The sequence below is a fragment of the Globicephala melas genome, chromosome 20 (genome assembly GCF_963455315.2).
Source record: "Globicephala melas chromosome 20, mGloMel1.2, whole genome shotgun sequence".
In the NCBI taxonomy this organism is placed as follows: Eukaryota; Metazoa; Chordata; class Mammalia; order Artiodactyla; family Delphinidae; genus Globicephala; species Globicephala melas.
In genome coordinates this window covers 30,028,897-30,041,633 of record NC_083333.1, presented here as the reverse complement: position 1 = coordinate 30,041,633, position 12,737 = coordinate 30,028,897, and the positions used below count along the sequence as shown (strand labels likewise).

Genomic DNA, 12,737 nt, shown 5'->3' with positions numbered 1-12,737 from the left:
GGGGGGAGTTGGGGGAGCCCAGACTTCCTCATTCTCTCACTCACCCTCCTCCTGGGCCAAGGCACCCCACCAGAATGCCCCCAGCCTGCCCTGGGGTCACACCCACCCCAGGGGCTTCTGCTACAGATCAGGCACTCAGAGTGATTGGGGTACACCTGCCCGGGACACGCCCTCTGCCTGCCTCCGCTGGTAATACCTGCCCCCCCACCACACACAGCCCAAGGGGAAGCCAAGCACTTTCCTTGCCCCACGTCACTGTCCCCACCGTCTGTCTGTTGTCCCGCCCACTCCCACCTCCTGCAGAGCTTTCTCTTCTCCAACCCTCCAGGGCCCTGCATGGGTTGAGGCTGGGGTCCAGAACCTTCCAGTGGTCTAGCAGCAGACGCCACTCACCCGCAACACCCTTCCCCCGGCCGGCCAAAGCCTGTACCGTGGGTGGGGCCTCTGACTCCAGGGTCCCCATCTGGGGGTACTCCGCCTTCCAGCATGCTGGGAAACTCACCTTTCTCCTGCTTTGCGGAGCTGCTGGTGGCTGTAAGAGAGGGGAGGGCAGTTAGGAGAGCCCAGGGTGGAGGGGAGGCCAGAGCCCACTCAGAAAGCCTCATCCTGAGCCCAGAAGGAGGCCCAGGACTCCACAAGCACCGTCACTCACAGAAGCTCTTTGGAGCCCGGAGCGTTTCGTATCATCAGCCCATTCTGCAGATGAGTAGAGTGGACCCAGAGTGGTGAAGCAATAACTGGGTGGTCTGAGACTCAAGCCTAGACCTTCCCCTCTCTGTCCTGTGCTTGCAGAGGTGTCTCCTGTGCTCCCTAGACCCCTGGACCCTGAGTCTGCCACCTCAAGGCCCTGGCAGCGGCCCCCTCCCACCACGTCCCTGGGCAGCTCACCTAGCGCAGCCAAGCAGAGCAGCCGCAGGACCCTCATGGCTCTGCCGCGCGGGGCCCTCAGCCAGGAGGGCAAGCGCTTCCTCGAGCGAGGCCACCTCCACTCCAGAGCCTCTGGGTGCTCCCTGGGTGGGTGCGTGCCTGCAGCGGGGAGATAACCGGGATGCCACAGCGCCCCAGGGCTGGGCCCGGGACGGCGACTCTCCCCACACCCCCAGGGAGTTAGGAGGGGCCAGGAGCCAAACCAGGGTTCACAGTCGCCGCCACTGCCGAGCTGTAGGACCCCAGGGTAGAAGACGTCCGTGTCCTCACCCTGGAGTCCTCACCGGGACCCCCCCACCCCAAGGTGGAGGCACTGGTAGCCAGCAAGGGGGAATTAAGCTTGCTAACCCGCTGATTTTGAGACGAGAGGATTATCCCAGATTATCGAGGTGGGCCCGATGTAATCATGAGGGTCCTTCTGAAGAACTGGTGGGTTGGACCCCTCAGGGCTGGGGGCTCAGGGCAGAGAGAAGAGAGGGAGCAGGTAAGGTGGGACTAGGACCCATCCAATCCCACAGAGGCTTTTTTTTAAAAAAATGAATGAAGTGACTTTATTGAAACACTCCCTGTTTCTACACTGACACAGCTGCATATGCGTTTTTCTCCTGCTATCACAGAACATGGAGCTTTGATTTGTACACAGGTGCCTTCCTCAGGGAGGATGTCCCACCCCCAGGGAACAATTTGCTTCCTGTGCGGGCTCTTCTCTCCTACAGAGCCTCACAGGTCAGTGGCACTCACATCCCCAGCACAGCCCGGGAACCGGCACCTGACCCAAGGCAGGCCAGTTACAGCCCTGCCCTGGGGTCCCTAGGCCCGGCTCAGGGGCACCCACTGAGGCCTGGGCGTGTTGGGAAGCTGGTCTGGTGGGATGACCCTGCCCAAGCCTGGGCACAGTGTCCTGGAGCTCCCCTGAGGACTGGCTTTGTCACCTTGGTGGTCCCTTCTCCTCAGTGGGCAAGAATCAGCATCTGTCCCTTGCCACCCAGAGTCCTGACTCGTACCCCTGGGGATGTGCTCTGGGGACCCACCTACCTCTCTGCATTTGGGCAAAAGCTAATCTTCTCTTAGTTTTCCTAGCGAAATTCCCTTCCAGAAAGTCTGTTCTCACTCTGCCGGGAGGGGTGCGTGGAAGGAACTGACGACTGAAGGCAGGCAGAAGCGTCCCCTCAGCTGTGGGCAATCTGTTGCCTGAAGTCCCAGAAGCTCGAGGTTTTTCCTCTACGTTGTGCTCAGGGCTTCTGATTCGAGCTGAGGCAGCTCATGAGAAGCCTCCCCCTTTTATCGGTGTGTCTGGGGAGCCAGAGTCAGAGCAGAGAACGGTGGGTGGACTCGAGGGACAATTCCCCCAGGCCTTGGTGGGACCGGGGGCATCTCTACTGCCTCACCCCGACTACCCCTCTCCAGCCATCACCTGTGTGCCCCACCAAATGAGGGCTGTTTCTCTGAGCTGTTCTGCGCCTCTTCTCCACAGGCTGCAGGTGTGACAGCACCGAGTAGGTTGCCCCAGGTGAGCCCAGGTCACCTAGATGGAGCGGAGTCAGGGTGTCCTCAAAGCTCTCCTGTCACCCACTAGACTGACATTTCGTGATTCCTGCCGAGGGCCAGTCTCCTCTATGATAAATGGCCTTACCAGCACCTCCTTGCGGCACTTTCCTGGGAGGGTCCCCTGGGTGGGAATCTGTGCTGGGCTGCCTTGGCCAGAGTAGCTGGGAGCCCTCTCAGGGCTGGGTGGGGAGAGTCCGGGACCCCCTCCCCCACCCCAAGGTGGAGGCACTGGGGCTCCTGCACCTGGAGAGACCCTGGCTTCACTTACTGCAATAACCCCACGGGCCTCTCCCTGCTCACGTGTGTCTTCTTTGCTGCTGGTAGACGCTCAACGTTACCGGACCCCCGGGCTCTCCAAGCCCAGCCAGAGGTGTGCTGGTTCCGCCTTCACTCTGGTTGTCCTCGTGGGCCCCAGAGCCCAGTCTAGAGGACTCAGAGTCCCAGTTTCCACAGCTCAGGCCCGCCCGGCCCGTCTCTACACCGTGGCTCAGGCCGTTCCTCTGCCTTCACCTCCGGTCGAGTCCTCCGTCCCCCAAGGCCCCGCTAGTCGCCCACTCCACGAAACCCTCCTGCTGACTGCGATGGCTCCCCCCTGAGCCCCAGGTTGCCTCGCTGGGCCGGCACGGTCACAGGGCCATCAGGGCCCCTTCCCATCTGTCCCACTTTGCTCCGTTAGGCCAATGACCATGTTGTAATAGGGCCTCAACTGCTCTCCTAGGAAGGACACTATATAAGTAACCGCTCATTCAGTCCTCACAGCCACACAGAGGAGGGTGGTGTCATCCCCAGGCTTTGGTCAAGCAAACTGAGGCCCCGAGTTTGAGTTCCTCAAGGTCCTGAAGCTCGTCCCCCTCACATCCGGTGATGCACTTGGCGGGTTCTCTGAAGGCACGTGAAGGTGATAAGAAGGACCTGGATGCCTCAGTGCTGCAGGTTCTCCCGCTTCGCACCCAACAGCCTCACCCCCGGGGGCTCATTAAACCACATCGCTGGGCTCCACCCTTAGAGGAGGTGCGGTGGGGCCCGAGAACTGGCTTTTCTAACAAGTTCCCAGGTGATGTTGGTGCTGTGGTCCGGGACCACACGTTGACCCTAAGCTGCTAATTAACAACGTGTATCGCCTTCTTTGGGGCCAGACTGGTTGCCCCCCCCAAGCTGAGCACGTAGCTCCCTGCGTCTCCCGCAGTCTCACCACCAGCCCCAAAACAGGGCCCAGCACTTGTTGACAGGCGGATGGGTCATGGGATGCTGGGTGAGTGAGAGAGAGGGACAGCGACAGGAGGAGCTGAACCAGCCAAGACTGCAACGACCACGTGAAGCCCCTGGACTGAGGGCGCCGGGCCAGAGCCGCCCAGATGCCGTGTCCAGGCTGGGAATCCAGCCAGGCGCTGGCCTCCTGCTGCTGGAAGTAGAGCCTCGTCAAGCACGTCCTGGGGTTTCTCCTGACCTTCCCTCCTGACGGCTCTTTAGGCCAGCAATCCTCAACCCTGGCTGCCGGTGAGAGTCACCTGGGAGCTTTAGAAAGTCCAGATGTCTGGCTGCTGGCTGCACCTGGACCAATGGCGTCAGAGTCGCTGGCACAGGGCCAGCATCTGACGGGGCTTCTCAGGAGTTCTCCGAGGCTGAGAACCACAGATTGAGAACCTCTGCAGCCTCGGCACCCGAGGCTTGGGAATCTTGGACGCAGCCCTGCCTTCCTGGGCAGCGGGCTCCGCTACCTCCCGGGGCCCACACTCGGAGTGTCTCCTGATGCAGGTCAGATCTGAGCTCTGCCCCTTGCTGACTCATAACGTCTGTGGGTCTCAGTGGTCTCACACGTGAAGGAGGAATTACAGGATGTTGTGTAGGGTGCCTGCAGTCAGAGCTCAGTAAGCCCCCACTGTTTGCTCTCACTGCGGCCAGGCCTTCCCCTTCCCGCAGGTGCAGGTCTCTGGACTTTTATAATGGTACTGCCCAGGGTAAACAGCTCCTGAGCACTGCCCATGGATGTGTATTTAGCAACTGCATTCATGGCTTACTATACTAACATATTATGCGTATTACAAAACATTCAACAAAAATAGAAACTTTTAAGGATTGAGATAAAAATATAAATACAAGTTCCCATATTTTCTTCTTGATGCCCCTAGGTATATGCACCCCACCTTAGGGCACCCTGCTGGAGGGCCCACTGAGAGAGGCGGTGGTCACCTGGGGTCACGAGCGTGGGGCGAGGGAGCAGGAAGTGGGGAGCTGCACACGGGGCCCTGGGGAAGCTCCGGGCGGTGGTGGGGGTCGGTGCTACAGCTCCGAACCGCTGGGGAAGCGGCAGCTACGGGCGGGGACCCGGACACCGCGCAACCCGTTAGGATCCTCAAGGGAGGGTTCCGGCCTGGAGGCCCTGGGTCCCGGGGAGCCCGGGCACGGGAATCCGGGGCAGAAGGATCTCGGGCGCGAACCTCGGGAGTGAGGGGACTCAGGCCCCAGAGAGTCGCCGGAGCCCGGCTCCGACATCAGCCGCGACAGGTCATCCACCAGGTGCCACTTCTCCTGCACTTGCTGGGGCGGAAGAGGGGAGCGAGCGGCCGGTTTACGAGCGGCGCGTCCTCTCACCAGCTGCCGCGGGAGAAGCGGCCACCTCGCAGTAGCAGCCCCGAGGCCCCGCCCCACCAATCTCCCGCCCTATCCCTAGACCCGCCCCGCCGGGCCAGAGACCACGCCCCTCCCGATCCCGCCCCAGCCCAATGCCGCGCCCCATCAGGTCCCGCCCCAGCCTGGCCAGAGACCACGCCCCAACCAGTTTCACCTTCTACTTCAGCCCAAGCCCACACTCCCGTTAAACCGGGTCCCCAAGCCTAAAGCCACATTCCTGTTGACTGGTTCCCGGCCGGAGGCACCGGTTCCCTCCCTCCACCTTCCCCACTTCTATCCGCGGCCTGAGGCCACAATCCCGACAGGGTCTTGCCCGGAGTCCGTGACCCCTCCCCAGTCCGGCGGACACTCACCCACACCAGTTGCTTCCGGAGCCCCCGGATGGCCCTCGCGCTGGCCTGGGACTGGGAGACGCACACGGTCAGGACAAGGCTTTGGATAGACGGGGATGCTAGGTCAGTCAGCCCCCCTACTTCCTCCTTCCCCACCCCAGTCTCTTAAAAACCACCTCCCGGGGTCTTCTCTCTTCCAGGTTCCTAGACACGGCTTTCTCTCTCCTCTCCTTCCTCCCACTGGTCGCTCAGCCCCTCTCCTCTAAATGTAGTAAGAATAACAAGCGCGGCAGGCTCACAGCGTGTCTGCACCAGGCGACGTGCTTCCCCAGTGGTCACTTAAAGTGCCCGCTTTACAGGTGAGGGCCTTCAGGGGCTGCCCAGGGGCACAGGGCAACCCCCAGGCCACCTGCCCTTAGGCCCCTGGCTCCCTGCGACCTTGGGCTCTCCTTGTCTGGCCCCCAGATCCCATGAGACTGGCTGGGGGTGCCCCCTCCCTCGGCCCCTGCTGCCCTGAAAGGCACCTGAGCAGGATGAGGAGGGGGAAGCTGAAGGCGTGGGAGCCCAGGTAGTGGAGGATGCGCTGGCTAGGGGGTGGGAGCCGGAGGGCCACCAGCTCTGGGACCACCTGCCAGGGGGCTGAATAGTTGGTGAAGAGGCCACAGTCCCAGGAGGAGCGGATGCTGGGGAGAGACCGCCAGAGGAGGGCCGGTGTCAGTGCTCGGGTGACGAGCTGCCGGCCCGGCAGCCTCAGCCCGTCTGCTCCCCTCACCTGCTGACCACATAGCCCAGGGGCACAGCGGCCAGGAGCAGGCCCAGGATGAGCACCAGCTGGAAGAAGAAGATGGAGCTGGAGGCGCGGAACGGCCGAGGGGACGCCCTGGAGTTCCTCAGCAGGGTGTACTAAGGAGCGAGCAAGGACACAGGGGCCTCAGCGCAGTGTGCAGATGGGAGGTGCCCGGCGGGGCAGCAGCAGGAGGTGAGGGCTGCTCTGCTGCTGGCGCTCGGGGTGCCCACACAGGTGCGGCCCTGCTCCCTCCCAGCCCCCGAGCCCTCACCTTCTTGATGTAGAAGGTGAGGAAGACGAAGATGCTGTTAAGCAGGGGCAGCAGGGGGCAGTAGAAGAGGCCCATCCAGGTGACTGTCTGGCCCTCCACGATGTCCAGCACGTTCTTGGGCAGCAGGAACTCCTCCCGGTCCAGCCAGGCCCAGAACCGGCCCGAGAACTGCTCCACCAGCAGCCTGGGGGAGGGGAGTGCCCAGGTACCCATCACCCAGAAGTGTGTGGACCTCGTTGGTCCTGGCTGTGGACCATAACACACTCACACGGTAACAGGCATGTAGAACTGCTCACCCCTGGCTGTGGCCACTGGCCACCCCCAGACACGCCCACTCCACCCCCGTAGTGTCCCCACGTGGCTCACCTCCTAGGCAGGCTGACAAGGAAGGTGAAGGCCACCGTGAGGAGGAAGTTGAAGATGCTGAGTTTGTACAGCTCCTCCCCCACCGAGTTCTCCCAGCACTGGTCAGAGGGGGCATCTGTCACTACCCTCGGTCCCCAACCGCCCCTCACCCACCCGTTGGGGGACTCTGTGGTCTAGGAGCCTTGCCTGGAGTCTGATATGATTGCTAAGTTAAAACCCGGGCCTGGGATAAGATTTGAGCAGACAAAGCCCACAGTCTGGGCTGCCTCTCTGCAGAGCGCAGAATGTGATGTGAATGGCGCCCCCTGGAGGTGACTTCTGGGTGGGCAACTCTGCCCACAGCCTCTCACAAAGGTGAGACCCTGAGAAGGACGAGGAGATCAAAGAGGTGGGGCTTTGCAGAGGACAGGAGGGACAGGCCCTGATGGAGTCACCGGCCACCTGGTAGTCACATGCGTTGTAGCCGTAGGACTCACAGCTGGTCTTGTTTCTGCCAAAGCACAGCAAAGTCTGGCCCAGCGAGAAGGAGAACATTCCCAGGCTGGCCAGCTTCAGCACCACACACCTGGGGGTTAGGGGAGGGGGCGGGGACTGTGTCAGGGGAGGAGCCCAGGTACACGGCACATCTACTCGGGACACAGGTGTGGCTGACATCTGCATAAGCTCAAGTCTCTCCCGGGCCCAGCCCCCTCGAAACCCAGAGCCCAGCCTCCTTCCAAACTGCTCCATGCGTGGCAATATTTCCCAAAGTGCGTTCCCTAGAATCTTGGTCTCCAGATGATTCACAGGAGAATGGTTCTGTTTACATCAGTTTGGGAAACACGGCACAGTCCAGCCACCCTCCCCCCACACCCAGCTTGGAGATTTACAGGCACATACGTGCTTTTATATCATTAATGCAGGTGAGATCTCTCTTCTAAGGCCTATTAATGCCCTAGTCCGTTTACACTGTCCATATATCACAAACACGTGCATGCACACTCCTGAATAATATGTAACTGGATCACACAGGTAAGGTGGCCTAACCCCAAACGATTGCCTGCACGTTATATCAAAGTGTGGACTATGCTTTCTTTCTTTTTTTTTTACTTTTTATCCATACTCCGCAGTACGTGGGATCTTACTGCCCCGACCAGGGATCGAACCCACGCCCTCTGCATTGGAAGCACGGAGCCTTAACCACCGGACCGCCAGGGAAATCCCATGAAGTGTGGACTTTCAAGGCTGATGCACAGCCGGAGCCTGGCTGGGAACAGTGGTTCTTGTGTTGAGGAAGGCAGGGGTGGTGGGGGCTTATTTTCATCTTCCATCCTTTTGAGCATTTTGAATTTTTTTTTTTTACCATGTGCACGTGCTATTACCCATTCCAAGAATAAAATTTCAAAGCAAACACAATCTACCTCGGAATGGGTAGATACGCAGAACGGGCTCCGGACAGCTTCTGTGCCAGGGAAGCCCGAGGAAAAGCAGACCGTGCCAAGTGAGGGGTGGGTGGCAGACGGAAAGAGAACCTGGGCTGGAGCTGTTGTGTGTGTGGGGTCCTGTGGGTGGGTGGGTCCAAGGCAGGACCCGAGTCCTGGGAGAGGAGACAGAGCAGAGCCTGGGGGCGGAGGACGGCTTGAGTTTGAACCTGCACCCGGCAGGCATGGGGAGCCTCCCTTGGCCAAGGCGCTTGACCCTTTCAAACCTCAGTGTCCTCATCTATCCAGTGGCAGTGAGGATGGTCCTAACTTCACAGGTCACGTGAGGGTGTCAAGGTGAGGGGTGTAAACCCTCGGGGCACATGGGAGGGAGCTGTGTTCCTAGGTGGGTGACTGTGGCACCCAACGTGTCCTGGCAAAAACAGTCACTGGCTTGCTTTGGATGGTGGGGACTGGAGAACCTTAGACCGGGGCCCCCCAGACTGTGTGTGGGAGCAGCTGCCTGCCTTCCCTTGCACGGGACCCCTGATGCCAGGTGATAACCAAGACAAGCGGCAGGACACAGCCCTTCCATGCCCTCCACACTCCGTCCCACCTGTCACCCCCCCAGGTGTCACTCACCAGATAAGGGTGAGGTTGACCTCAGTGTTGGGAGGGTAGTTTTCCAGCTGGACCAGGAAAACAAACAGCAGGGGACCCAGAAAGTTGACCAGGGCGATGACCCCAGGGGGCAGGTACTGGAGCAGCAGAAACAGGGACTCCTGTGGGGAGAAGTGGATAAGGGGGTGCCGTGGGCTGGAGGGCCCCCAGCGGCTCCCCTATCCCCTACGGCCCCCTTCAAGTGTAACTCTGGTGCAGGCCCGGAATCTGGAAGCCCACGGATTATTCCCAGTGGCAGCAGGGGGTATCCACAGGTAGAGCCTGTCTGACTTGGTTATGACTTTGGGCAAATTGCTTTAACCTCTGTGAGCCTCGGTTTCCTCTTCTGCAAAGTGGGACCATCCCGTCTCCTCCCCCAGGTCTGGCCAGGATTAAATAAATGCATGTCAGTCGCCTGGCACCTCCTTGTTGTCCTGCGAGTACTTGGTGGCCCAGAAGATAGCACTGATGGCCCCAACCACCAGGAGCCCGATGAGGATGTTGACCCGCAGGTAGGTGAGCAGGTGGCAGGCCCTTTGAGCCCGGGTCTGATGCTGCACCATCAGCAAGTGACGCCCCTCCTCCAGCTCCACCTGTCACGGGGGCAGGGGCAGGGGCACAGGTGGGTTAGGGCTGGCCCAGGTGGAAGCGGAGGGGGCTGGCAAACAGCCCCAGGTCGGTGTGCGTGGGGAGAAAGGCTGCCAGGCTCTAGGCAAGGTTGGGGTGACGCTGAGGCGGGGACAGACGGGCTGGTTTTGTCCAGAGCATCCCCAGAGTACCGTGCAGGTGAGCGCTCACACCCAGACACGGCACAGCCCCCGCCTCCAGCTGGAAAACCGTGTGTGCACACACACACACACAGACACACTCCCACACTCAAGCCACACACTCATACAGTCTCACGTGCTCTCACACTCATTCACTCTCACAACTCACACTCATGCACATCCTCACACACACCTTGAACTCGTTGCTGATCTCATGCTTCTTGATGGTAGCTGCCTCCTGCCCCTGGATGCAGAAGTCCCAGGAAGAGAAGACCTTGGCGCTGAGAGGTGACCTGTAGTCCTGGCCCAGGAACATCTTCTGTGGCAGCCCCTTCACCATCCTGGAGGGGGCAGAGGCCAGGGCTCAGCCTCGGCTCGGCTCTGATCTGGGGTGGGAAGTCCCAGGCAGCCCTAAGTGCAGCCTTTGGCCTCGGCCTGGGTGGGGGGGTGGGGACACAGGAGCGGCGGCCCCGCTCCTGAGGTCTGCAGCTGGGCATGCAGAGTTCCGGCCCTGGAACCTCCATTGGCAGGGACTCCCTGCCAGCTTGGGGGTACCACGCCAAGCAGGGGTGATCAGGGAAGACCCCCTGGAAAGGGGTGGAGGCAGGGGCTCTGCTCTCACCGCCGTAGAATCCCACAGAAGCAGAGGAGCAGGCAGGCCAGTGGGCTCAGTAAGTAGGCCAGGCGGATGCTGTATACTGAGCTGCTCTCAGGCCCCGCTCGGTACGCGCCGTAAAAGAGATAGGTGTTGTTGAAGGCCTGGGGATGTCAGACAATGACAAGTGAGCCAGGCTGTGTGCTAAGTGTTTTCTTGCTGTTAACACATTAGCCCTCACAGTGACCCCATCAGGTAGAGAATAAAAGTATCCCCATTTCACAGAGGCTCAGAAGGGTTGGGCAACTTGCCTAAGGACACACAGCTTGGAAGAAGAGCCAGGACTGGAACACGGGAGCCCGCACGGTAACCACCCAGTGGCTTCCAGGGATGAGGGTAGGGTGGTGCTTATCCCAGAATCCTGGACACTTTTTCCCTTCTTGTCCTTCAAACCCCGACCCCAGCTGGGCTCTGAGGGCCGTGGGCACATGTCCATGGGCCTGGGCTGTGCACAGTGGCCTCAGCCTCTCTCTGACCCCACTGCTGACCCAGCCAGCCTGTCTGTGGAGGACCGTCTCCCTAGAAGCCAACGTGCCCTTGGAGGGGTGAGGGTCCTCTTAGACTGGGGTTCCCTGAGGCTAGATCACCAGGTTCCCCAGCCTCCCTGGTCCACAGCCAGTACAGACCCACTCACCCTGCCGGTTAAAACATTCCAAAGTAGATTGTTGAACTTGGGAACACCAGTCTGGGGTTGGTGGCCACCAGGACACTGGAGGGCTGTCGAGGAGGGAGAGGGGTCCAATAGGGAAGGGTCCCCAAGGCATAGGTGAGGCTCTGCCCCTCTCACTCCATAGCCTCCCATCTCAGGAGGCCTGAGCAGGGTCATGAGGGCATGTCAGGAGGCCTGTTATGCAAAAGGCGAGATCGAGTAGAGCCTCACGGCTGGACCCAAGCAGGACGATGCCCCGGGTTTGGACACAGAGGGTTGGGGCTGTCCCAGTGGACCAGGCCCCACAGGGTTCAGGTGGGCTCGGGGGCACTGTTCCCTCCGTGGGCCAGGCACTCACTGAAGTTCAGAGCAGGTCCTCTGTCAGGGGGGCGGAGCCAGGTCAGGGGCAGCAGGACGAAGCTGGTGGTCAGAAGTAGGGTCAGCAGGTTAAGCAGCAGCAGGAAGCGAAGAAAGGTGAAGTAGGACTGGATTCCGGTGCCAAAGAGGCCTGCGGGGAACAGCAGGTGGGTCCGGAGGCGCCGAGCCGTGGGCCCAGCTGATAATCTGAGGGTTGTGGGGGGTGGGTGAGCAGCCTCACAGGGACCTCAGTGTAACAGCCAGTCCTGGAGGCTGGCCTAGCAGTACCTCTAACAGCCACCAGGGGTGCCATCATCCACCAAGGTTTGAAGGGTGGCTCTGGGGGCAGAGGGGGATGTGTGAGGAAGGCGGGGTGGGTTGGTGGGGGTGGAGGGGTACAATGGCCAGGGGGATAATGCCCTCCTCTGGTTTCCAAACTAGACACTGAGACTCCAGAGAGGGGAGGCAGGAGGTGGGGATTGGGGTTCGGGTCCTACCCCCGATCTCGTAGAGAGCCCCCTCCCAGAGCCCACAGCCCCGGGCCAGCCGCCGTGCTGCCTCCCCCAGGCGCCGTCCTGCAGTCTGCTGCCTGTGACGCCACTGCTGCCAGCACGAGGTCTTCACCCCCTCGGGCTCCCGCAGCTGCCTGGGATGGGGTGGTGATGAGAGGGGTCCCTGAGTCACCCAGCATGCCCACCTGGCCAGGCAGAGCAGCACCCTGGGCCAGGGAGTCGTCCCACTGCTGGTGATTTCCACCCCGCCAACCAACAGGTGCATCCTCTCCCCACCCCCACTGCTCCTCCTCCGCTGTGTTCGGCAAGGTGTTCGGGCACCCACCGGATGAAGCGCTTGTCCACCATGGCGTAGGGCAGCAGCCGCACAGGTTCCTGGGAGGAGCACAGCCGCTCCATCTCCTGCTCCCACAGCTCCTCGCCGGCCGGCTCAGGTTCTGGCTCCCCTGAGGCCTGCACCGACCACTGCCTCAGCATCTCTGTGATGGGGTTGAAGGTGGGGTTGTAACGCTCCCCCTCCTGGGAGGGGATGCTGTTGGAGGAGATCTGGCTCAGTCTCCAGCCACATCTCAAAGCAACGTATGGCCTCAGTTTCCCCATCTGTCAGACGGGGAGAAAGGTCCAAAGGGCTCGGAAAGATGGGACGTCACAAACAAAGCCAAGGCCAGATGTGGCCACAGTTAAGTGCGGTGGAGCCCAAGGCCCGCTCTGCCCCACCGCAACCGGTTACCAGTGGCCGCAGCCCTTCCCCATCGCCCCCTGGCAAGGGACAATTCCACGTGCCGATTCTCCCATTGGGAAGACCTCTCTGCCGCAAACCCCAGCAGTTCCCTGGATTCAGCATACTGCAACACCTCGAATCCGTACGTGTTGGG

At 60.9% G+C, this 12,737-nt stretch overlaps 1 protein-coding gene across 7 annotated transcripts in view; it reads right to left on the bottom strand.

Annotated features, from left to right (window-relative positions):
• Positions 1-892: 892 nt before the first annotated feature.
• The window catches only part of TMC8 (transmembrane channel like 8), a 29,517-nt gene continuing 17,672 nt past the window's right edge, over positions 893-12,737 (bottom strand). For 3 of the 7 annotated variants that reach the window (XM_060290187.1, XM_060290188.1, XM_030837843.2), the window contains 17 exons: positions 12,188-12,341; positions 11,848-11,996; positions 11,352-11,501; positions 10,979-11,061; positions 10,312-10,448; positions 9,883-10,030; positions 9,345-9,515; positions 8,905-9,044; positions 7,304-7,427; positions 6,863-6,960; positions 6,497-6,680; positions 6,211-6,341; positions 5,963-6,121; positions 5,460-5,538; positions 1,963-5,013; positions 1,276-1,383; positions 893-1,026 (listed from right to left, as the gene is read on the bottom strand). In XM_060290187.1, the coding sequence (XP_060146170.1) occupies positions 4,756-5,013; positions 5,460-5,538; positions 5,963-6,121; positions 6,211-6,341; positions 6,497-6,680; positions 6,863-6,960; positions 7,304-7,427; positions 8,905-9,044; positions 9,345-9,515; positions 9,883-10,030; positions 10,312-10,448; positions 10,979-11,061; positions 11,352-11,501; positions 11,848-11,996; positions 12,188-12,339 (2,163 nt within the window). In that variant the 5' untranslated portion in view covers positions 12,340-12,341 and the 3' untranslated portion in view covers positions 893-1,026; positions 1,276-1,383; positions 1,963-4,755. Of the gene's footprint in view, positions 1,027-1,275; positions 1,384-1,422; positions 5,014-5,459; positions 5,539-5,962; positions 6,122-6,210; positions 6,342-6,496; positions 6,681-6,862; positions 6,961-7,303; positions 7,428-8,904; positions 9,045-9,344; positions 9,516-9,882; positions 10,031-10,311; positions 10,449-10,978; positions 11,062-11,351; positions 11,502-11,847; positions 11,997-12,187; positions 12,342-12,737 lie in introns of those variants that run through there. The other 4 variants (XM_060290189.1, XM_060290191.1, XM_060290192.1 and 1 more) reach the window with 4 other exon arrangements.